Source organism: Tachyglossus aculeatus, chromosome 4, assembly GCF_015852505.1.
Source record: "Tachyglossus aculeatus isolate mTacAcu1 chromosome 4, mTacAcu1.pri, whole genome shotgun sequence".
NCBI lineage: Eukaryota > Metazoa > Chordata > Mammalia > Monotremata > Tachyglossidae > Tachyglossus > Tachyglossus aculeatus.
Window position 1 is genome coordinate 67768693 of NC_052069.1, and position 26011 is coordinate 67794703.

The 26011-nt window shown below is 45.1% G+C and overlaps 1 protein-coding gene across 3 annotated transcripts in view; it reads left to right on the forward strand.

Moving 5' to 3' along the window:
• The window catches only part of SAMD12 (sterile alpha motif domain containing 12), a 281125-nt gene that overhangs the window by 139947 nt on the left and 115167 nt on the right, over positions 1–26011 (forward strand). For 2 of the 3 annotated variants that reach the window (XM_038745175.1, XM_038745176.1), the window contains exon 5: positions 12396–12509. The exons of the other annotated variant lie outside the window; for it this stretch is intronic. In XM_038745175.1, the coding sequence (XP_038601103.1) occupies positions 12396–12502 (107 nt within the window). In that variant the 3' untranslated portion in view covers positions 12503–12509. Of the gene's footprint in view, positions 1–12395; positions 12510–26011 lie in introns of those variants that run through there. 3 annotated transcript variants of the gene reach the window in all.

Here is a 26011-nt window from a genome sequence, read left to right on the forward strand (position 1 = left end):
CACATGGAACAATACATACAAAAGTGCAGCAGCGTGGGTTGGGGGGGGTTTTAGGTGACATGGAACTCAAGTGGCATTTGGAGGAGAAATAGGGTGGGGAGTTGAGAGTTTAATCAGGGAAGCCTTCCTCAAGGAGAGGTGAGTTCGGAAGGGCTTTGAAGATCAAGAGCGTGGTGGTTGGTCAGACGTTAAGGGAGAAGGAATTTCAGGCGGGAAGGAGAGAGTGAGCAAAGTGTCAGCAGTGAGAGAGATGAAAGTGGGGCACAGTGAGTATGTTGGCGTGAGAGGAATGCAGCCGGGGCATAGTAGGAGATAAGTAAGAGTAACTCAAAGCCACCGGTCAGGAGTTGCTACTTAATGTGAAGAGGAATCCGCAAACTTTGGAGGATTTTGAAGAGCGTGGAGATGTGCGCAGAATGATTTTTTTTTTAGAAAAATGATCCGGGCAGCAGTGCGAAGAATAGACGGGAAAGGGGCGATGCTGATGCAGTAGTTGAGTTGGGATGTGACGTGTGTTTGGATCAACGTGGTAGAAATTTGAACGGAGAGGGAGCAGATTCCGGAGATGTTGTGGAGGAGGAAGCAGTGTGTTCTAGCGATAAGAACACAGGCCTGGGAATCAGAGGACCTGGGTTCCAATCCCGGTTCTACCACATTCCTGCTGTGTAATTTTGGACAAATCCTTTAACTTCTCTGTGCCGCTGTTCCCGCATTTGCAAAATGGGAATTCACTACCCGTTCTCCCTCCTACTTAGACTCCTAGCCCCATGTGGGACCTGATTATCTCGTTTCTACCCTAGTGCTTATTTCATTGCATGGCACATCATCATCATCATGATAAAAATAATAATAATAATAATGGTATTTTTTAAGCACTATGTGCCAAGCACTGTACTAAGCACTTAAGAAGTACCATGATTATAATTAGAAGGAGCAGAGAATTTGAAATAGAAACTAGGACAACGTCAAAATTACAGGCTAGAGAGGTGGGGCTCATTGTGAGCAACGAGCGTATCTACCAAGTCTGTCGTACTATACTCTCCCAAGCACTTAGTACAGTGCTCTATACCCAGTAAGCACTCAAGAAATATGATTGATTGATGGTGACGGGCTCCACTGTGATTGGAAATTTAAATGGAGAAGAGAGTTTGTGAGGGACGATAATGAGTTCAGTTTTGGACATGTTGAGTTTGAAGTGTCGGCTGGACAAGCAGGTAGAGGTGCCCCGAAAGCGGGAGGAAATGCGAGACTGCGCAGAAGGAGAGAGGTCAGGGCTGGAGATGGAGATTTGGGAATCATGCACATAGAGATGGTAGTTGATGTTTGGGAGTAAGTGAGTTCTCTAATAATAATAATCATCATCGTCATACTTGCTAAGTGCTTACTATATGCCAAGCACCATTCTAAGAACCGCAGTAAATACAAGGTAATCAGTTGTCCCACTTAGGGCTTACAGTCTTTATTTCCATTTTACAGATGAGGTAACTGAGGCACAGAGAAGTGAAGTGACTTGCCCAAGGTTACCCAGCAGACAGTCTTCTAGACTGTGAGCCCACTGCTTGGTAAGGACTGTCTCTATATGTTGCCAACTTGTACTTCCCAAGCGCTTAGTACAGTGCTCTGCACACAGTAAGCGCTCAATAAATGCGATTGAATGAATGAATGAAGGACATGTGCTACTGAAAGCCCTACTGAGAGCTCACCTCCTCCAGGAGGCCTTCCCAGACTGAGTCCCCTCCTTCCTCTCCCCCTTCCCATCCCCCCGCCCTACCTCCTTCCCCTCCCCACAGCACCTGTATATATGTTTGTACAGATTTATTACTGTATTTTACTTGTACATATTTACTATTCTATTTATTTTATTTTGTTAATATGTTTTGTTTTGTTGTCTGTCTCCCCCTTCCAGAGTGTGAGCCCACTGTTGGGTAGGGACCGTCTCTATATGTTGCCAACTTGTGCTTCCCAAGTGCTTAGTACAGTGCTGTGCACACAGTAAGTGCTCAATAAATACGATTGAATGAATGAATGAATGAATGAATGAATGAATGAATTCTCGCGGGTGTAGATGGAAAATAGAAGGGGACCCAGTCGCCTTGGGCGACTCCCACAGTCACGGGGTAGGATAAGAGCCCCACTGATGATCGTGGAGATCATGGAAGCATCCTTTAAAGATATTGCTGTCAGTGGCCAGCCTCAGGAAAGATTTTGTTTCACTCACCCTTTTTTTTTCTGGAATGATATTTGTTAAGCGCTTACTATGTGCCAGGCATAGAATAGCATATTCAGGGGATTCCCTTTGTGCTTTTCTGGGGTTCACTGCTCCTCTGCTCACCGGGTGGCGCCAATATGTTGGGTTTTTTTGTTTGTTTGGGGGGTTTTTGTGGTATTTTTTAAGCACTTAATATATGCCAGGAACTGTACTAAGCGCTGGAATACATCCAAGCTAATCAGGTCCCTCATGGGGTTCACAGTCTTAATCCCCATTTTTCAGATGAGGTAACTGAAGCACAGAGAAGTAAAGTAACGTGCCCAAGGTAACACAGAAGACAAGTGGTGGAGTCGGGATTAGAACCCAGGTCTTTCTGACTCTCGGGCCCGTGCTCCACTAGACCATGTCATTATTAATAATAATAATAATAATGGCATTTATTAAGTGCTTACTACGTGCCAAGCACTGTTCTAAGTGCTGGAGAGGTTACAAGGTGATCAGGTTGTCCCACAGGGGGCTCACAGTCTTAATCCCCATTTTACAGATGAGGTAACTGCGGCACAGAGAAGTTAAATGGCTTGCCCAAAGTCACACAGCTGACAAGTGGTGGGGCCGGGATTTGAACCCATGACCTCTGACTCCAAAGCCCGGGCTCTTTCCACTGAGCCACGCTGCTTCTCTAGATGGGCACCGTCGTTGTCACTAGTCGGGCCATTTTCTTCCTTCTGCCGTGAAATTTCCTAGAGTACCTTAAAGCTGATCTCCATTAGTCTACAGCACGTGAACAGAGAGAACTGTGATCCATCAGTCTTTACACTTGTGGAAAATAACTCACCAGGGCCAATGCTCGCCCAGTCCTGAGGTAAATTGACAGTGAGGCAGTAGTATTTCTTGAGTGTCCACTATATGCAAAGCACTGTACCTTTTGTGAGCAGGGCACTGTACTGAGTGCTTGTACTAGATAGATAGATAGATAGATAGATAGATAGATAGAATATGTATTCTATTTTATTTTGTTAGTATGGTTTTGTTCTGTCTCCCCCATTTAGACTGTGAGCCCACTGTTGGGTAGGGACTGTCTCTATATGTTGCCAACTTGTACTTCCCAAGCGCTTAGTACAGTGCCCTGCACACAGTAAGCGCTCAATAAATATGATTGATTGATTGATTGTGACTTTGAGCAAGTCACTTAAGTTCTCTGTGCCTCAGTTCCCTCATCTGTAAAATGGGGATTAAAACTGTGAGCCGCCCATTGGACAACCTGATCACCTTGTAACCTCCCCAGCACTTAGAACAGAGCTTTACACATAGTAAGCGCTTAACAAGCCCCCTTCTAGACTGTGACCCTGCCGTTGGGTAGGGACCGTCTCTATATGTTGCCAACTTGTACTTCCCAAGCACTTAGTACAGTGCTCTTCACACAGTAAGCACTCAATAAATACGATTGAATGAATGAATGAACAAATACCATCATTATTATTATTATTATTAAATGGTGCTGACCAATGCACTGACTTTCTGCTGAGTGCAGCGCCCTGGACAAGGTGCACACTGTGGACAAAGCACTGTGCTGGGAGCCTGCCATGGACAGAGCCCTGTTCTAGGTGTCCAGTCTGCACAGAGCTATGTGCTGGGCAGCTACAGGGTGCAGAAGACTGGTCTCCCCCTTCTAGACTGTGAGCCCACTGTTGGGTAGGGACCGTCTCTGTATGTTGCCAACTTTACTTCCCAAGCGCTTAGTACAGTGCTCTGCACAAAGTAAGCGCTCAATAAATACGATTGATTGAATGATTGATTGTACTCTCCCAAGCGCTTAGTACAGTGCTCTGCACATAGCAAGCTCTCAATAAATGTCCTTAATTAATTGATTAATCTTTCTTTCTTCCCCTCTCTGTAGTTTCCAGCAGGAGTCACCTGCATTTTAGGAATTCAGACATCCTTGGCTGGAAAACAGTTTGAACACCTGTTGTACGGTTTTTAGGGCAATCAGCCGATGTTATTTATTGAGCATTTGCTGTGTACAGAGCACTGTACCAAGCACTTGGAAAAGTACAGTGCAACAGAGAAGTAGCACGGCGTAGTGGCTAGACCACGGGCCTGGGAGTCGGAAGGTCTTGGGCTGTAATCCCAGCTCTGCCCCTTGTCTGCTGTGTGACCTTGGGCAAGTCACTTCACTTCTCTGGGCCTCAGTTCCCTCATCTGTGAAATGGGGATGAAGACTGCGAGCCCCACTTGGGATAATGTGACTATATCTCCCCCAACACTTACAACAATGCCTGGCACATAGTAAGTGCTTAACAAATACGATCCCCTTCTAGACTGTGAGCCCGTTGGTGAGTAGGGATCGTCTCTATATGTTGCCAATTTGTAGTTCCAAAGCGCTTAGTACAGTGCTCTGCACACAGTAAGTGTTCAATAAATACGATTGAATGATTGAATGAATAACTACCAGTGCTCGGATTTATCAGTGTGGATAAAATTGGTACTATTAAAAATGGGTACTATTTTAGCCTGGTGCATCATCAATCAATCAATCGTATTTATTGAGCACTTCCTGTGTGCAGAGCACTGTACTAAGCACTTGGGAAGTACAAGCTGGCAACATATAGAGACAGTCCCTACCCAACAGTGGGCTCACAGTCTGAAAGGGGGAGACAGAGAACAAAACCAAACATACTAACAAAATAAATAGAATAAATATGTACAAGTAAAATAAATAAATAAATAAATAGAGTAATAAATATGTACAGGCATATATACATATATACAGGTGCTGTGGGGAAGGGAAGGAAGTAAGATGGGGGGATGGAGAGGGGGGCGAGGGGGAGAGGAAGGAAGGGGCTCAGTCTAGGATTACCACTTTTGACCCTTAGAAGATGGATTCCTGACAGTGGTTTAACATTAGTGGTGGAGACTCATTTTCCCCTTATCGCCCCTGTCAGGATCAGAATCCCTTTCTTAAAGGAACCATTTTCAAACCTTTCAGCTAGTCTAAACTTTCAGTTCTCCATCTGAGACCTTTCAGATGACTTTGAGTTCAGTTGAACACTCAGAAGCAGGGCGGCCTGGTGGAAAGAAGGGAAGATTCCCTTCTGCTGGGAAGATTCCCTGGTGGTCTGGGAATCAGAAGGATCTGGTTTCTAGTCCCAGATCTGGCACTTGTCAGCTGTGCGACCTTGGGCAAGTCACTTAACCTAATAACAGTAATAATAATTGTGGTATTTGTTAAGTACTTACTTTGTTCCAGGGACTGTACAAAATGCTGAGGTGGATACGAGCAAATAGGGTTGGACACAGCATGGCGTAGTGGATAGAGCATGGGCCCAAGAGTCAAAAAGTTGTGGGTTCTAATCCTGCCCTGCCACTCGTCTGCAGTGTGACCTAGGGCAAGTCACTTCGCTTCTCCATGCCTCAGTTACCTCATCTGTGAAATGGGGGTCGAGACTGTAAGCCCCACGTGAGACAGGGACTGTGTCCAACTCAATTCGCTTCTATCCGCCCCAGCGCTTGGTAGTGCCTGGCACATAGAAAGCACTTAATACCATCATTGTTATTATTATCACAGTCCCTGTCCCTGGTGGGGCTCACAGTCATTCATTCATTCATTCAATTTATTGAGCACTTACTGTGTACAGAGCACTGTACTAAGCGCTTGGGGAGTACAAATCAGCAACATATAGAGACGGTTCCTACCCAACAACGGGCTCACAGTCTAGAAGGGGGAGACAACTACATCAAAAAAACAAGTAGACAGGTGTCAGTACCAACAGAAATAACCTACAGTCCCAATCCCCATTTTACAGATGAGGGAACTGAGGCACAGAGAAGTGAAGTGACTTGCCCAAGGTCATACAGCAGACAAATGGCAGGACTGGGATTAGTTAGAACCCATGACTTCTGAATCCCAGGCCCGTGGTCTATCCGCTTATGTCGTGCTGCTCTGGGCCTCACTTACCATCTGTTAAGCACTTACTAAGTTCTAGGCACTGCACTAAGCGCTGGTGTAGGTGCAAATCAATCACGTTGGTCACAGTCCATGTTCCTCATGGGTCCCACAGTCTTAATCCCCATTTTACAGATGAGGGCACTGAACCACAGAGAAGCTGAGTGACTTACCCAGGGTCTCGGCATCTCATTCCAGCCTCCCCCGTATGTGATTTCGCCAGGGTGTTTATGTCTGCCAGTTCCCAAAATATCCTTCCTGCCTGCCAGGAAGGTCCAAGGGAAGAGGCAGGATGTGGTTTCAGGCCTTCGGAAGGAAACAGAATATTCCGCCAGAGCCATCCCGTTCTCCTGGACGGCACCGGGCTCCATCCATCGGCCTCCGAACGCCGCATCCCAGGCAGATCTGTGCTTCCAGAGATCTTGGAATCAGGGGAGGAGAGGGGAGAGTGGGTGCGGGGAGGCGAACCCTGAGGAAATATCCTGGGGAGGGTCAGCGGTGAGGCCTTTAGGAGAATGTTGGCTGCAGCGAGCCAGTCGGGTCCCCTTAAGGAGCGCCTTTTTCAGCCTTTAAAGGCCTGTAGCCAAGGCTGAGAGCCTCAGGGCGGTCAAAGCCCGGCCTCCAACCCCCGGAGGGGAGAAGCAGTGTGGTCTAGTGATCACAGCATGGGCCTAGGAATCAGAAGGTTGTGGATTCTAATCCCAGCTCTGCCAGTTGTCTGCTGTGTGACCTTGGGCAAGTCACTTCACTTCTCTGGGCCTCGGTTCCCTCATCTGTGAAATGGGGATGGAGACTGTGAGCCCCACATGGGACAGGGACGGTGCCCCACCCAGTTAGCTTGTATCCACCCCAGCAGTTAGTACAGTGCCAGGCACATAGTACTTAATTCACAAATACCTCAATTATTACAGTTATTGTAATTATTAACCCCTGGAGGGGGCAGCTTCTCCAGCGCTTAGAACAGTGCTTTGCACACAGTAAGCTCTTAATAAATGCCATCATTATTATTATTCTACACTCAAAGCAGGAGTTAGGTTCCGTACTACAATCAATCAATCGTATTTATTCAGTGCTTACTGTGTGCAGAGCACTGTACTAAGCGCTTGGGAAGTACAAGTTGGCGACATATAGAGACAGTCCCTACCCAACAGTGGGCTCAGTTACATGCAGATTCATAATTCATTCGTATTTATATTAATGTCTGTCTCCCCCTCTAGACTGTAAGCTCATTCGATCAATCGATCGATTAGTCATATTTGTAGAGTGATTACTATGTGCAGGACACTGTACTCGGCGCTCGGGAGAGTACAGTACAGTAGATTTAGCAGAAATATTACCTGCCCTTTATGAGATTACAGTCTAGAGGGAGAGACCGACATAAATATGGGCAGGGGACGTATCTGCCAACTCTGTTCTGTTGTACTCTCCCAAGTGCGGATGGCTTAGTGAAAAGAGCATGGGCTTGGGAGTGAGAGGTCGTGGGTTCTAATCCTGCTCCGCCACTTATCAGCTGTGTGACTTAAGGCAAATCACTTAACTTCTCTGTGCCTCAGTTACCTTATCTGGAAAATGGGGATTAAGACTATGAGCCCCATGTGGGACAACCTGATTATCTTATATCTGCCCCATCACTTAGAAGAGTGTATGGCGCATAGTAAGCGCTTAACAAATATCATTATTGTTTATTACAGTGCTCTGTACACAGTAAGCACTCAATAAATAGGATCGATTGATTTGTTCCCGTCCCTCCAGCAAGCAGAAACCAAAAAAGGAAGGACTGCATACTCTTCTTGTATTGTTAGAGTCAGCACACTTGGAGGTGAGGAGCCCAGGGACTCAGTGCAGCATCAGTGCTGGAACTGGCAGGATCCCGAGTAGTCTTCTGGGACCACGAGGCAAGTCATGGATCTCCATCCAAGAGGGGTGAAATCACTGCGGGGTACCAGTCCCTGAAGGATGAGAAATGGAAGGAGGCTAGCCTAATGGAGATAGAATTTGACCTTCAGCAGCTTTCTGGCGCATTGGGGAGTGGAGGAGATGGGGTGGAGGAGGAGGGAGGTATTGAAAGCTGGCCTATTGTGGCAGACAGAGCCTGGTATTGTTAGCCTGATCTATCCCAACATGGCCATAGTACTCATTCATTCATTCATTCATTCATTCAATCGTATTTATTGAGCGCCTACTGTGTGCAGACCACTGTACTAAGCACTTGGGAAGTACAAGTCGGCACCATATAGAGACGGTCCCTACCCAACAACGGGCTCACAGTCTAGAAGGGGGAGACAGGCAACAAAACAGAACATGTGGACAGGTGTCAAGTCGTCAGAACAAATAGAAGTAAAGCTAGATGCACATCAGTAACAAAATAAATAGAATAGTAAATATGTACAAGTAAAATAAATAGAGTAATAAATCTGTACAAACATATATACAGGTGCTGTGGGGAGGGGAAGGAGGTAGGGTGGGGGGTGGGGAGGAGAGGAAAAAGGGGGTTCAGTCTGAGAAGCATTTCGAGATACTCACGGGTATCTCAGTTGCCCAGCCACCTCCGTGTGAAACAGAAACTCTTTACCATTGATTTTAAAGCACTAAATTGCCTTGCCCCCTCCTACTTCACCTCACTACCCTTCTACTACAATCCAGCCGGCACACTATGCTCCTCTAATGCCAACCTTCTCTCTGTGCCTTGATCTCGTCTATCTCACCACCGACCCCTCGCCCACGTCCTGCCTCTGGCCTGGAATGCCCTCCCTCCTCAAATCCGACGGACAATGACTCTCCCCATCTTCAAAGCCTTATTGAAGGCACATCTCCTCCAAGAGGCCTTCCCTGACTAAGCCTTCCTTTCCTTTAGTCCCACTCCCTTCTGCATCACCCTGACTGGCTCCCTTTATTCATCCCCACTCCTGGCCCCACAGGACTTATGGACATAGCTTTCATTTATTTATATCAGTGCCTGTCTCCCCTTCTAGACTGCAAGCTCATTGTGGTCAGGGAATATGTCCATTATATCGTAATATTGTACTGTCCCAAGCGATTACTTCAGCACTCTGCACACAGCACTTGATAAATATGATTGACTGACTGACATCCATTTTTCCCTCCTCTTGCATCGCTTTCCCACAACCAGCTGTTGCTTTGGCAGTGGTTATCAGCCTGTCTCTCCTACAAGACTGTAAGCTTTTTGAAGTATTCCAGAAGTCCAGCACAGTGCTCTGCCCACAGCAGATAGCCAGACAGTGCTTTGCCCAGAATAGGAATCAATCAATCAATCGTATTTATTGAGCACTTACTGTGTGCAGAGCACTGTACTAAGCGCTTGGGAAGTACAAGTTGGCAACATATAGAGACAGTCCCTACCCAACAGTGGGCTCACAGTCAGTGCTCAGTACCCAATACAGAAGCAGGTGGCTCAGTGGAAAGAGCATGGGCTTGGGAGTCCGAGGTCATGAGTTCAAATCCCGGCACTGGTTACTTGTCAGCTGTGTGATTTTGGGCAAGTCACTTACTTCTCCGTGCCTCAGTTACCTCATCTGTAAAATGTGGATTAAGACTGTGAGCCCCACGTGGGACAACCTGATCACCTTGTATCTTCCCCAGTGCTTAGAACAGTGCTTTGCACATAGTAAGCACTTAACAAATGCCATTATTATTATTACAGAACCATCTAGACTGTGAGCTTGTTGTGAGCAGGGAATGTGTCTGTTGTTGTAGTGTACTCTTCCAAGCACTTAGTCCACTGCTTTGCACATTGAGTGCTCAATAAATAGAATTGAATGAATGAACCTTACACATAATAGGCAAAGAGATTCTCTCAACTTTGCCACGACCCATTCTAGCATCTGGCCGTTCATTCTTTAGGGAATGATTTCCGTATGTCTCCCAGCTTTCAGGGGAAGCACAGCCCTAGCAGTAGTAATTATAGTCTCTGTGAAGCACTATGTGCAGAACACTGTTCTAAGTCCTGGGAGAGAATATGCAGGAAAGAATTAGACATGGCTGTGTTCGAATCTTGAAGAATCTATGCTCCCTGCAGGGAAATGTTACGATTTAAATAAGAATAAAGCACTCTGTATCTGTTCATTTAGTGGAGGTACTTATCAAGAGGTATTTATTGAGTGTCCATGGGTGCACAGCATTACACTATCTGCTTCAGGACACCCTTTCACCATTGCTCGATATCTGTCTTAAGGAGCAGTGTAAGTGTGTCTGCTGGTTACCATTCCTGGGAAGCAAGATGGCCTAGTGGAAAGAGCACGGGCCTGGGAATCAGAGGAGTTGAATTCTAATCCCGGTTCTATGACCTGTCTGCTGTGTGAACTTAGGCACGTCACTTAACTTCTCTGTGCCTCAGTTTCCTTCTCTGTAAATGAGGATTAAATCCTACTCTCGCCTACCTAGACTGGGAGCCGCATGTCGGACAGAGACTGTGTCCAACTTACATATCTTGTATCTACTGCAGGGTTCAGCACTGTGCTTGGCGTATAGTAGGTGCTTAGTGATTATCTTTCAAAAAACAAACAAAAAACTATCGACCCAGTCTCCAGCTATTGTAAGTATCGGCGCCGTACCCACTTCTGGAATCAAAATTGGTTCCCAAGTGGTATTTCTTATGGTACGAACTGAAAAGGTGAAACACTAATATATCTTCATTTATGACATTCTACTGCAAACCCATTACTTCCTTGGGATGTGCCTGATTTCATATTAATCGTTTTTATTGCCTTTATTTCTTCCTCAGCTACCCCTCACTCATCTAAACACCCAAACATCAGTTGATCAATCAATCAATGGTATTTCTTGAGCACTTACTCTGGGCAGGGCACTGTACTAAGCACTTGGAAGAGTACAGAGTTGGTAGAAATGTACCCTGCCCACATGGAATTACAGTCTACTGCTATCTTTCGCTATTTTGGGTTCTGTGAAAAAGAGGAATCTTTGGTGTCCTCCGTGCCTCCATTAAATGAATAGTTGTAGAGGGCTTTATCCTTATCTAAAAGCGAAAGGCAAAACTACCCTATGCTGGGCAGCAGCGGCATGGGAAAGAGTCATTCATTCATTCATTCAATCATATTTATTGAGCGCTTACTGTGTGCAGAGCACTGTGCCTAAGCGCTTGGGAAGTACAATTTGGTAACATATAGAGACGGTCCCTACCCAATAGCGGGCTCACAGTCTAGAAGAGTCAAAGGCAGAGACTCAAGTTGACTGCCCAGAAGGAGGCAATGGTCAACTGCTTCCAGATTTTGACCAAGAAAACTCTGTGGACATGCTACCAGAACAATTGCAGGTGGAGGCAGGATGTTCTGGGACAGGTGTGTCCATGGTGTTGCTATGGGTTGGAGATGACTCGATAGCATAGGACAAGACAAAGGCCCAACACAAACGATTGAATGAATGAATGAATATTCCCTTGGGATCATCTTCACATGAAATCGGAATCTTTGGTGTCCTCCATGCCTCCCTTAAACAAATAGATGTAGGGTGCGTTATCCTTATCTAAGGGCCGAACACATCTTCCCTTGGGGTCATCTTCACGTGGCTTTCCACATGGATGTCCAGCCAGCCCTTTACATTAAACACATCAAGGAGCTTGGCGAAGTAGGTAGAGCATGGCCCTGGGAGTCAGAAGGACCTGGGTTCCAGGTCCCACTCCGCCACTTTCATTCATTCATTCATTCAGTCATATTTATTGAGCACTTACTGTGTGCAGAGCATTGTACTAAGCGCTTGGGAAGTACAAGTTGGCAACATATAGAGACGGTCCCTACCCAACAGTGGGCTGTGTGACCTTGGGCAAGTCGCTTAACTTCTCTGTGCCTCAGTCACCTCAACTGTAAAATGGGGATTGAGGCTGTGAGCCCCATGTGGGACAGGGACTGTGTCCAACCTGATTTACTTGTAAGCACCCCAGTGCTTAGTACGGTGCTTGGCACATTGTAAGCACTTAGCAAATGCCATAATTATTATCCTCATCCCTCCGAAACAATTCTTCCTCCCACCTTCTCCAGTTCTGTCAACAACTCCACCCTCTTCCCTATCCCAGAAGTGTGCGGTATTGATGTCATCTTTGACTCTTCTCTTCCGTCCGTTGCTAGATCCCGCTAGATGTTCCTCCATGACATTTTCTAGATTTATCCCTTCCTTCCCCTCCAAAGTCATGCAATCAACATCTCCCCATTAGGTTATGGTATCAGCCTCTTCTTGGATGATACTACACCTCCCTATTTCTCCCCTCTTCAGTCTGTACTGCATTCTACAACCCAGATCTTCTTCCTGAGCATCGTTCTGCTCAAATCCGCGAAGAGGTGTGGCCTAGTGGAAAGAGTGTCAGAGGACCTGAGTTCTAATCCTGACTCTGCCGCGAGCTGCTGTGGGACCTTGGGTAAGTTATGTCACTTCTCTGTGCCTCAGTTACCTCTTCTCTGTAATGGGAATTAAGAATGTGAGCTCCATGTGGGACAGGGACTGTGTCCAACCTAATTATCTCGTATCTGCCTCAGTGTTTAGCACAGTGCCTGGCACGTAGTAAGTGCTTAACAAATACCATTTGGAAAAAAAAATCTCTCCTGTTCTCCAAAAGGCTCCAGTGGCTACCTATTTCCTTCCTTGCCAGTAAATCCTCAGTCTAACTAGAAGAGAGAGAAACAGTGTGGCTCAGTGGAAAGAGCCCGGGCTTGGGAGTCAGAGGTCATGGGTTCTAATCCCGGCACCTCCACTTCTTGTCAGCTGTGCGACTTTGGGCAAGTCACTTAACTTTTCTGTGCCTCAGTTACCTCATCTGTAAAGTAGAGATTAAGACTGTGAGCCCCACGCGGGACAACCTGATCACCTTGTATCCCGCCCCAGGGCTTAGAACAGTGCTTTGCACATAGTAAGCACTTAACAAATGCCATCATTATTATAAGGGAACATGAGGATTTGCTTGGCAAGGAAGGAGTCAAAGATGTGGGACAGGGACCGTGTCCAGTGTGATTTTGTTATACAGACCCCAGTGCTTAGTAAAGTGCATGGCGCACAGTAAGCTCTTAGAAAATATTATTATGAGTGGTAGTATTATCATTATTGTTATTTTATTAAGAGCCTGGCACTGGAAGGCAGGAGACCCAGGTCTTGATTCAGCTCTTCCTCTGACTTGTTGTTGGACCTTGTTTTTATTTTTCTTTTCTCAGTGGTATTTGCTAAGTACTTTCTATGTGCCATTCTCTTTTTCGTCCTCTCTCTAAATAATTTTGGATTTTTATAATTATAATAATGGTGGTATTTGTTAAGTGCTTACTGTGTACCAAGCACTGTACTAAGTGCAGGGGTAGATACAAGATTATCAAGTCCCACTTGGAGTTCACACTCTAAATAAGAGGGAGAACAGGTTTTGAATCCCCATTTTGCAGATGAGGTAACTGAGGCACAGAGAAGTGAAGTGACTTGCCCAAGGTCACACAGCAAAAAGGTGGTGGAGCCAGAATTAGAACCCAAGTCCATGCTCTTTTCACTAGGCCTATTTCTTTCCTTTCTTCTCTGTTGAATTGGAACTCCTTAAGGGCAAGGATTTTGTATTATTTGGATTGGGTTTTTTTTTTGCTCTCATATTCATTCATTCAATCCATTCTATGTATTTATTGAGTGCTTACTGTGTGCAGAACACTGTACTTAGCCCTTGGGAGAGTACAATATAACAATAAACAGACACATTCCCTGCTCACAATGAGTTTACAGTCTAGAGGGGGAGACAGACATTAGTATAAATAAATAAGTTATGGTTCTAATAATTAATTACAGCTCTACAGATATACTCAGTACCTAGTATGGTACCTGGCTCAATGAACACCTTTGATTCATTCATTCAATCATATTTATTGAGCGCTTACTGTGTGCAGAGCACTGTACTAAGCACTTGGAAAGTACAGTGATTGGGTTGTGGAAACAGTAGACCTTTCCATGAGAGAGCAAACTACTCGCTCATGAGAAGCAGTGTGGCTCAGGGGAAAGAGCACGGGCTTTGGAGTCAGGGGTCAGGGGTTTGAATCCTGGCTCCACCAATTGTCAGCTGTGTGACTTTGGGCAAGTCACTTAACTTCTCTGTGCCTCAGTTCCCTCATCTGTAAAATGGAGATTAAGACTGTGAGCCCCACACAGGACAACCTGATCTCCTTTTAACCTCCCCAGTGCTTAGAACAGTGCTTTGCAATCAATCAATCGTATTTATTGAGCACTTACTGTGTGCAGAGCACTGTACTAAGCACTTGGGAAGTGCAAGTTGGCAACATGTAGAGACGGTCCCTACCCAACAGTGGGCTCACAGGCTAGAAGGGGGAGACAGAGAACAAAACAAAACATATTAACAAAATAAAATAAATAGAATAGATATGTACAAGTAAAATAAATAAATAGAGTAATAAATACGTACAAACATATATACATATATACAGGTGCTGTGGGGAAGGGAAGGAGGTAAGGCGGGAAGATGGAGAGGGGGAAAACGGGGAGAGGAAGGAGGGGGCTCAGTCTGGGAAGGCCTCCTGGAGGAGGTGGAACTTACTTTGCACATAGTAAGTGCTTAACAAATGCTATTATTATTATTATTATTATTATTATTATTACTATTGGTGGCCCTCTAGACTATTATCTTCAGAATCTCACAGCCACACGTAACATTCATGAATTCGTGACTTGGGTTTTCTTTCGTTCGATTTGCGTGAGGGTTTGTGCTTCCCAGCTATTGCAGGAAGACTTGATGCTCAGAAATGATCTGTCCTTAATCAGCTCTTGTAGGAGTGAATGTTCACCGGTGTGATGACTTGTATTCCGTTCCTGACACGCTTCAGTGCATTAGCTCCCTTGGGCCTTGCCTGCTTTTCACCATCCAGCTGCTTTGGCTGTTACCAGCTCTCAGACCCCTGGTTCTGCCGCATTCACCTCCCCTATCTTCCCTATTCTTTGCCACATTGTTGCTCCTAATAATAGCGGTAGCACTGTTACTATTGAGATAATGACCCAAGTGAACTCTTTTGTCCAAAAAAAATTATGGTATTTGTTTACTGTGTTTACAAGGTCACACAACAGGTCAGGGGAAGGACTGCATCAGGACCTGGGTTTTCAGCCTCCCAGTCCCATTATTTTAATAAAAAAAAATAAGAATACTAATAACAATAATTACTGAGCACTATCTATGAATCAAACACTGTTCTAAGCACTGGGATAGATTCAACTAGGTTAGATGCAGTCCCTGTCCCACATGGGGCTCACAGTCTAAGTAGGAGGGAGAACAGATATCCTCATTTTATGCCTGAGGAAACGGCGGAACAGAGAAGTTAGGTGACTTGCCCAAGGTCACACAGCAAGCAATTGGCAGAGCCGGGATTAGAACCCAGGTTCTTCTGACTCCCCAGTGCTTGCTATCTCTACAAGACAATGATGCTTGACACACATATCGTAGTAGAAGCAGGCCAGATGGAGAAGAAACCATCACTCCTGGTCCCGCAGTAACCAAGGTCCCAGAGAAAACAAAGCTGTTTAGGACTAATCCTGAGCAGCCTATTGGGGACAGAAGGAGTGGCCACCGGGACAGAATTTGGGATGAGCTGTCAGCCCCCTCCATTCCCAAGAAACAACATCATAGTTGAGTCACTTGTGTTTCTACTTGATCTTTTTGTGAAAACCTTCTTTGACTAAACTGGGCAGAATTATAACAGAATAGTAACAATAACAGTATTGATTTTATACATACATGCATATGTATGTATATATGTATATAGTAATAATAATAATTCTGGTATTTGTTAAGCGCTTACTATGTGCGAAACACTGTTCTAAGTACTGGGTTAGATACAAGGTAATCAGGTTGTCCCATGTGGGGCTCACAGTCTCAGTCCCCATTTTACAGATGAGGTAACTGAGGCCAGAGAAGTGAAGTGACTTGCCCCAGGTCACACAGCAGACAAGTGGTGGAGCGAGATTAGAACCCACAACCTCTGACTCCCAAGCCCATGCTCTTTCCACTAAGCCACGCTGACCACCTCAGCTGACAAGAACCCCTGACTTTTTTTTTCTTTTACCGTTAAAGAGTAGGATATGGGACACATCTTTAATTAACACCAAAATATAACATCGTCATCATCATCATCAATCGTATTTATTGAGCGCTTACTGTGTGCAGAGCACTGTACTAAGCACTTGGGAAGTACAAGTTGGCAACATATAGAGACAGTCCCTACCCAACAGTGGGCTCACAGTCTAAAAGGGGGAGACAGAGAACAAAACCAGACATACTAACAAAATAAAATAAATAGAATAGATATGTACAAGTATATCCTATCTCAGAATGTGTGCGTCCTGTTTTCTTATAAAAAGTGCACCTAAAATTTTCCTTAATCTTTTATTTGGCTTGTTCTGGTCTCTTCTTCAGTGTTTTTTTGTTTACCTTGTTGTGAGTTTGGACTACTGAATCAGCCTCCTCACTGACTTTTCTACCTCCAGCATCTTCTCTCTTCAGTAATAATAATTACAGTATTTGTTAAGTACTTACTGTGTGTCAAACACTGTATTATGTTCTGGAGAAAATGCAAGATAATCAGGTCAAGCAGAGTTCCTGTCTCTCACAGGGCTCACAGTCCAAGTAGGAAGACCAGGTAATGAATTCCCATTGTACAGTTGAGGTAACTGAGGCACAGAGGAGTGAAGTGACTTGCCTGAGGTCACACAGTAGACAAATGCCGGACGCGAGATTAGAACCTAGATCCTCTGACTCTCAGGCTCAGGTCTAACCACTAGACTGAGCCCCTTCCTTCCTCTCCCCCTCGTCCCCCTCTCCATCCCCCCCATCTTACCTCCTTCCCTTCCCCACAGCACCTGTATATATGTATATATGTTTGTACATATTTATTACTCTATTTATTTATTTATTTATTTTACTTGTACATATCTATTCTATTTATTTTATTAGTATGTTTGGTTTTGTTCTCTGTCTCCCCCTTTTAGACTGTGAGCCCACTGTTGGGTAGGTACTGTCTCTATATGTTGCCAACTTGTACTTCCCAAGCGCTTAGTACAGTGCTCTGCACACAGTAAGCGCTCAATAAATATGATTGATGATGATGGTGATAGACCATACTATTAAATGCTTACCATGTGACAGGCACTGCACTAAGCGGTGGGCTAGTTATGAGCTTACCAGGTTGGACACAGTCCATGGTCCATGTGGGATTCACAGATTTAGTAATCCCCATTTTACAGATGAAGTGACTGAAGTATGGAGAATTTAAGTGACTTGCCCAACTTCACACAACAGAAAAGTGGATTAGCTGGGATTAGATCCCAAGCCCGTGCTCTTTCCACTAGGCCACCAGGCTGCTTCAAACTAAGAGTAGTGCAGTGGTTATGTTTCATTTTTCTCTATCTGTTGCCGAACTGTACTTTCCAAGTGCTTAGTACAGTGCTCTGCACACAGTAAGCGCTCAGTAAATACCATTGAATGAATGAATGAATGAATTGAGCTAAGCCTGGGGTCGATACAAAATAATCAGGTCAGACCCACTCCCTGTTCCTAACGAGGCTCCCAGTCTGAGTAGGAGGGAGAACAGATATTTTAACTCCATTTTTCAAATGAGGGACGTTGGCAGAGGAAATCAAATCAAGGGACTTGTCACACAAAAGGCAGTGTGCGTAGTAGGTAGGGCAGGCCTGGAAGTCCGAAGGACCTGAGTTCTAATCCCATTTCTGCTATTTGTCAGTTGTGTGACCTTAGGCAAGTCACTTCACTTTTCTGTGCCTCAGTTACCTCATCTGTATAATGAGAATTTATTACCCATTCTCCTTCCTACATAGATTGCGAGCCCTGTGAGAGACAGGGACTCTGTCTGACCTGATTGTATTTTCTCCAGCACACAGTACAGTGCTTGACAATACTTGACACATACTAAGCACTTGACAAATACCATATATAGTGGCTTAGTGGAAAGAGCCCGGGCTTGGGAGTCAGAGGTCATGGGTTCAAATCCCGGCTCTGCCACTTGTCAGCTGTGTGACTTTGGGCAAGTCACTTCACTTCTCTGTGCCTCAGTTCCCTCATCTGTAAAAGGGGGATTAAGACTGTGAGTCCCACATGGGACAACCTGATTACCTTGTATCTACCCTAGTGCTTAGAATAGTGCTTGGCACATAGTAAGCACTTAACAAATGCCATCATTATGTGTGTGTGTGTGTGTGTGTGTGTGTGTGTGTGTTTAAAAAAAAAACCAAATAGCAGAGCCAGTCCTAGAACCCAGGTCTTTTGAATCCCAGTCCTATGTTCCTTCCAAGGAGAGAGAAAGCGAGACTATTTCTGGTATGGCAGAAAAAAGATGAAAATCTCACTGAAGCGTTCTGCACACCCACCCTTTCTGAGACCATATGTGATTTATCTAGAGTCTCGGCTTACACTGACATTTTCCAAGTGTGGTTCAGTGTTATCTAGAAAACGGGAATTGTACCTCAGAACCCCTTGAAGTCCCTGCCAGCAATCCAAGTTCTTCAGTAAATCAAGCCAAATGTCTTGGACTTTTGAAATTATGTACATAATTCCCTAGCCCTATTTGCTATGTTAAACTGAAACTTCTGTACCAATTACAGTTGTTATTGTTTTTTACCTTTATTAGTTCTTATGCAAAGTCCTATACTAAATGTTGGGGAAGGGCTGTCCAGGTCACTTGTGTTGCTAGGGTTGTATTCATTAATAAGGATAATAAGGATAATAATAATAATCATATTTGTTAAGCGCTGACTATGTGCCAAGCCCTGTTCTAAGCACTGGGGTAAATACAAGACGCAGCGTGGCTCAGTGGAAAGAGCATGGGCTTTGGAGTCAGAGGTCATGGGTTCAAATCCCAGCTTGTCACTTGTCAGCTGTGTGACTTTGGGCAAGTCACTTAACTTCTCTGGGCTTCAGTTACCTCATCCGTAAAGTGGGGATTAAGACTGTGAGCCCCCCATGGGACAACCCAATCACCTTGTAACTTCCCCAGCGCTTAGAACAGTGCTTTGCACATAGTAAGCACTTAATAAGTGACATTATTGTTTATTATTATTATTTATTTCAAGGTAATCAGGTTGGACACAGTCCCTGTCCCACATGGGGCTCGCAATCTTAATCCCCATTTTACAGATGAGGTAACTGAGGTACAGAGAAGTGAAGTGATTTGCCCAACGCCACACAGCAGACTAGTGGCAGAGTCGGGATGAGAAGCAGTGTGGCTCAGTGAAAAGAACACAGGCTTTGGAGTCAGAAGTCATGGGTTCAAACCCCGACTCTGCCAATTGTCATCTGTGTGACTTTGGGCAAGTCACTTCACTTCTCTGTGCCTCAGTTACCTCATCTGTAAAATGGGGATTAAGACTGTGAGCCCTGCCGTGGGACAACCTGATCACCTTGTAACCTCCCCAGCGCTTAGAACAGTGCTTTGCACATAGTAAGCACTTAATAAATGCCATTATTATTATTATTATTATTATTATCATTATTATGATTATTGCCCACGACTTTCTGACTCCCAAGCCTGAGAAGTGAAGTGGTTTGCCCAAGGCCACACAGCAGACTAGTGGCAGAGTCGGAATTAGTACCCATGACTTTCTGACTCCCAAGCCTGAGCTCTATCCACTTGTGTTACAACATTCACCATATCTGTTCTCTTTCTCCCTCTCCCTCCCTCTCTCTCTCTCTCTCTTTCTCTTTTTCTCTCTCTCTAACACACACACACACACACACACACACACACACACACACACACACACATTCCAGACACCACATGGCACTCTATTCAGTCAGCCTCCTGAGTCCAGACAAACATTTCCTTATTCCACAAAGAAAACTTGCATTATGACCGAACTGAGCATACAAGGATATCGTATTGAAAATGCCCTTTGGCCCACAGCCCTAAAGGAGGAGAGTCGGTGCCAGATCCACTGGCAGAGAGAAACAGGGAACAATAAATTGACCCACAGAGTAGCTGAAGCAGTGAATTGACAACAACAAAAGCTGTAGGCAGCGTCTTGCGGTGGGCAGTAAGAGGAAGACTTTTAAGGCTCCTCATGCTTTCCAGGCTCCCTACTTCTCTGGCCAGTCAGCCAGAACCCACGGCCACCAGTTCTGGAGGCAGCCAGCCATTAGACCACGCAAGAAGAAGGGCATTAACTCTAGCCCTCTGTGGGTCCTGTGCCTGAGATCACCTCACCCTTCCTCCTCCCTGCACTCAGGCCTTCAATCAATCAGCAGTTTTCACTGAGAAGCAACGTGGCCAAATAGCCCGGGCCTGGAGTCAGATGACCTGGATTCTAATCCCAGTTTTTCCACTTGTCTGCTGGGTGACCTTGGTCAAGTGACTTAACTTCTGTGGAACAGGGACCGAGTCTGACCTGATTAACTTGTATCCGCTCCAGCGCTTAGATCAGAGCTTGACTCTTAGTAAATCCCATAATAATAATAATAATAATAACAATATTGAACTCTTACTGTGTGCAGAGCACTCTACTAAGCCCTTGGGGGAGAACAATACGGTAGAGTTGGTAGACACATTCGCTGCCCACAAAGTTTCCCACACTACCTAAAGAGGAAGAAAATGGTAATTCCCATTCTTTCAGTCATATTTATGGAGCACTTACTGTGTGCAGAGCACTGTACTAAGCGCTTGGGAAGTACAAGTTGGCATTCATTCATTCATTCAGTCGTATTTATTGAGCGCTTACTGTATGCAGAGCACTGTACTAAGCGCTTGGAAAGTACAAGTTGGCAACATATAGAGACAGTCCCTACCCAACAGCGGGCTCACGGTCTGGAAGGGGGAGACAGACAACAAAACAAAACATATTAACAAAATAAAATAAATAGAATAAATATGTACAAGTAAAATAAATAAATAAATAGAGTAATAAATATGTACAAACATATATACATATATACAGGTATATACATATATACAGGTAATATAGGATATGATTAATGTGGTAATCTTTGATGCCTGTGGTACCAATCCCCCATCCAGTATGTCTGGGGTTTTCAGGGGGTGATGCATTTTGGGTAATTAGGGGTAAGCGTTCCATAATAATAATAATAATAATATGGTAGATAAGCTCTGGGGTAGCGATACAAGACCATCAGGCCCCACTTGGGTCTCAGAGTCTAAGTAGGAGGGAGAACAGATATCGAATCCCCATCTTGCAGATGAGGGAACTGAGGGCCAGAGAAGTGAAGTGACTTACCCGATGTCACACAGCAGGCACGTGGTAGAGGAGGAATTAGAAGGTCCTCTGACTCACAGGACCAGGCTCTTTCCACTAGGACACGTTGCTTCTTCACTGTTCACCGAGCGTTGTATCAACAGTTACGGATACTGGCCGGTGTCATTTCGTTTTCTTTTCATAGAGTAGAGTTTGGAGCAGATAGCCTCAGTGGCGAAGTGTAAAGATCATTTACGTTCTTTCCCTTTTAATCGTGGTTACGCAACCCAGGTAAGGACATTTTGGTTTTGTCCTTTTAAAAGATATTTTCTCTGACAGCCTCCCATTAAAGTGATTCAGTGGCTGGTTTGGAGTCCTACTTGCTGAGCTCAGGAACTTGGGCTGCAGCTAATGTGCTTTTCTTGGGTTCATTTACAGAGAAAACAAAGGCGCCAAAGATCTCTGTGAGGGCAATTAAGCTACACAAATCGAGTAGAATAGATCCTTCTAGCTCCCAGAATATGAAATAATATGAATGATCCTTCTTCCTCAGGCCTCGGTCTGCTGGCTCGCTAGGATTCTCACCTTGTTGCTCTTCTTGTTGTAGGCGTTTTTGCCCTTGGTGAAACTTTGACCTCTGCCAAAAGTTATACTTGTGCTTCCTCTTCCATGGAAGGGGGTGGCCTTCATCTCTTCTGGGACGGTTCCAGCTTTGTTCCAGCCACGTCTAGACTGGGTCTCACTGGTTTCCTGTAGCGTGGTCTTCCCTCTCCTTGGTGACTCATTTCCACTTCATGGAAATCTCCCCAAATGCTGGGTTTTCCCTGTGAGAAAGTTGGCTCACTGGCCCCTGAGGGGCTTGTTTCTCTGGCTGGGTTGCATCAGACTTCCCAGGCCATTTGGAATTCCCTTTCCATGTGGGGCTTGATGTATCGCCATAGCTTTGTTCGTTAAGTCTGTGCTAATTAATCTTCCCCTGGACTATAGGCTTCTTGAAGGCAGGGTCTTTATCTTTCAATTCTGTTGTAAGTCCCCAAGTGTGTACTTGGAGAAATGTGATATCGGGACCGGGCCCATGTCTATTGAGCTTCCATAAGGAGGTGTGCCTGCTGTGGCTCAGAGAAGCAGCGGGCTTTGGAGTCAGAGGTCATGGGTTCAAATCCCGGCTCCGCCAATTGTCAGCTGTGTGACTTTGGACGAGTCACTTCACTTCTCTGTGCCTCAGTTCCCTCATCTGTAAAATGAGGATTAACACTGTGAGCCCCACGTGGGACAACCTGATCACCTTGTATCTCCCTAGCACTTGGGAACAGTGCTTTGCACATAGTAAGCGCTTAACAAATACCATCGTTATTATTATTATTATAGGAAGTTGGCAGTGCTCCTTGGTGGATAGAGCATGGGCCGGAGAGTAAGAAGAATCTGGGTTCTAATCCTTGCTTCACCACTTGTCTGCTGTGTGACCTTGGGCAAGGCACTTCACTTCTCTGGGCCTCAGTAACCTCAGCTGGAAAACAGGGATTCAGACTGTGAGCCCATGTAGGACAGGGACTGCATCCAACTCGATTTGCTTGTATCCACCCCAGTGCTTAGTACAGTGCCTGGCACATAGTAAGCACTTAATAATAATTACATTATTATTATTATTATTGTAAGATTGGGCACCAGAGATGTATCGGTATGTCTGCACCAGGAGAACCAGAACAATCTAACGTACTTCCATTTACAAAGACTGGACTAATCCCATCCAAGAGAAACGATCATTCAGTCATTCAGTCATATTTATTGAGCGCTTACTGTGTGCGGAGCACTGTTCTCTGGGAAGTAGCGTGGCCTAATGGATATCAATCAGTCAATCAATCAATGGTATTTATTGAGCACTTACTGTGTACAGAGCACTGTACTAAGCATTTGGGAGGGTACAGTACCACAGAGTTGGTAGATACATTCCCTGCCACAAGAACCTTACCATCCAGAGAGGGAGATGGTCACTGAAATAAATTACAGATATATGTGTAAGTGCTCTGTGACTGAGGGTGGGGAAAATATCAAGTGGTTTTAGGGTACGGCTCCAAGTGCATAGGTGATGCAGGAGAGTGAGCAGGGGAAACGAGGAGCTTAGTTAGGAAAGACCTCTTGAAGGAGATGTGATTTTAGTAATTATTTGAAAGTAGGGAGAGTGGTGTTTTTTGTGTCTAAAGGGCAAGAGAGTTTCAGTCCAGAGGGAGCACATGAACCAGATATAAAGGAGATTGAGGTACAGTGAGTAGATTGGCAATAGAGGAGGGAAGTGTGCAGGCTGAATTGTAGTAGGAAAGCACCGAGGTAAGGTAGGAGGGGTAAGTTGATTGAATACTTTAATTAAGACTGTGCAAAGGAGTCTCTGTTTGATGTGGAGGTCGGTGGGCAACCACTGGAGGTTCTTGAGGGGTAGGGAGATGTGGGCTGAAAGTTGGTTGTTTTGTTTCTGGGGCTGGGGGAGGTATTTTAGAAAAATGATCTGGGCAGCAGGGTAAAGTATGGCCTGGAGTGGAGAGAGACAGGAGGCAGGGAGGTCAGCGAGGAGTCTGACACAGTAGTCTAGTAGTAGTAGTGGGATAGGAAAAGTGTTTGGATCAGCACTCTAGCAGTTTGGAGGAAAGAGTGGATTTTAGCAATATTTTGATGATAGAATTGACAGGATTTGGTGACAGGTTGAATATGTGGGTTGAATGAAAGAGATGAAACAAGGATAATGCCAGTTATTGACTCTCTGTTATTGTGAGACAGGGAGGGTAGTGGGTGTTGTCTACAGTGATGGAAAAGACAGAAGATGGGTTTTGGGTGGGAAGATGAGGAGTTCTGTTTAAGACATGCTAAATTTGGAGATGTCGGCGAGACTTCCGAATAGAGATGTCCTGAAGGAAGGAGGAAATGCAAGACTGCAGAGAAGGTGAGATTTCAGGTCTGGAGATGCTTGGCACTTGTAAATTCCCAACAAAGCCACAGTTTTTATTTTTGTTATGCTCATGATCCATCCAGAAGAAGAAAGGACAACTTTTTAGCTGCATTTCCCTGGGAACTTCTGAGCAATCAGAGATCTTCAAGTCCCCAAACATTCAGTCCTGAAGAAGGAGAACATGACTCTTCCAAATGAGGCACTAAAGAAACGCTAACTGGGTGGCGGAGAATACCACCATCTCATCTGAGGGACATCCATCTATCTTGCTTGAACCGAGAGCGCACGGGAGCAACTTTCATTCCTCGCCTGGAATCAATCTACCAGGGGTATTTATTGAGGCTTTTAATTTGTGCCGAGCACTGAACTGAGGTAATTGAGGGCAGGAATCATGTCCTTTCCCACTGTGGTACTCTCCCAAGAACTTGGGAACTATGTCTTCTACTTTCATTGCATCAACCAATCTTTTCTAGAAGCAGTTGAGGCCTGGAAGCCAGGCAGACCTGGGTTCTAACCCTGGCTCTGCCACTCGTCTGCTGTGTGACCATGGGCAAGTCACTTCACTTCTCTGTGCCTCAGTTGTCTCATCTGTAAAATGGGGATTAGGTCTGTAAGCCCCATGAGGGACATGGACTGTAACCAACCTGATTAGCTCATATTTACCCCACCGTTTAGAACTGTGTTTGGCACATAGTAAGCACTTAACAAATACCATTAAAACAAACCAATCAGTGGTATTTACTGAGTGCTTACTGTGTGTGGAGCACCGTACTGAGTGTTTGCAAGAGTACGGTACAGTAGTGTTGGTTGACATGATTCCTGCCCACAGGGAGCTTACCCCCAGCAATGGAGTCTCCCGTCAATGACGGAGGAGGGATGATTTTAAGACGTCAGTCCCAAGAAGCTGTGCGGAGGAATTGATTAATAATAATGAAAATAGTAATAATAGTACTTGTTAAATACTTACAATGTGCCAAGTGCTGCTCTAAGCATGATTGCCTCCTCTTTGAACTAAGAAGGATCCCGTCTCTGTATGTTGCCAACTTGTACTTCCCAAGTGCTTAGTACAGTGCTCTGCACACAGTAAGCGCTCAATAAATACGATTGAATGAATGAATATAATCTCTCTTTTGCCAGTGGGGGCATGATTTTGATACCACAGTTCTTGTCTAGTCACAGCAACAGTAATTTTTTTAATGATTTTTTTTAAATGGTATTTGTTAAGCACTTACTGTGTGCCAGGCACTGTATTAAGACCTGGGGTAGATACAAATTAATCAGATTGGACACAGTCTCTGTCCCACATGTCACAGTCTTAATCCCCATTTAACAGATGAGGCAACTGAGGCCCAGAGAAGTGAAGTGACTTCCCCAAGGTCACACAGCACATTGCAAAGGTTGTATGCTGCCTTTGTCCTGGTTTGTCTTGTCTTATTCTGTCGAGTTGTGTCCAGCCCATAGCGATGCCATGGACACATCTCTCCCAGAGCACCCCACTCTCTAATGATGGCATTTATTAAGCGCTTACTATGTGCAAAGCACTGTTCTAAGTGCTGGGGAGGCTACAAGGTGAGCAGGTTGTCCCATGGGGGGCTCACAGTCTTCATCCCCATTTTACAGATGAGGGAACTGAGGCACAGAGAAGTTAAGTGACTTGCCCAAAGTCACACAGCTGACAGTTGGCAGAGCCGGGATTTGAACCCATGACCACTGACTCCAAAGCCCGGGCTCTTTC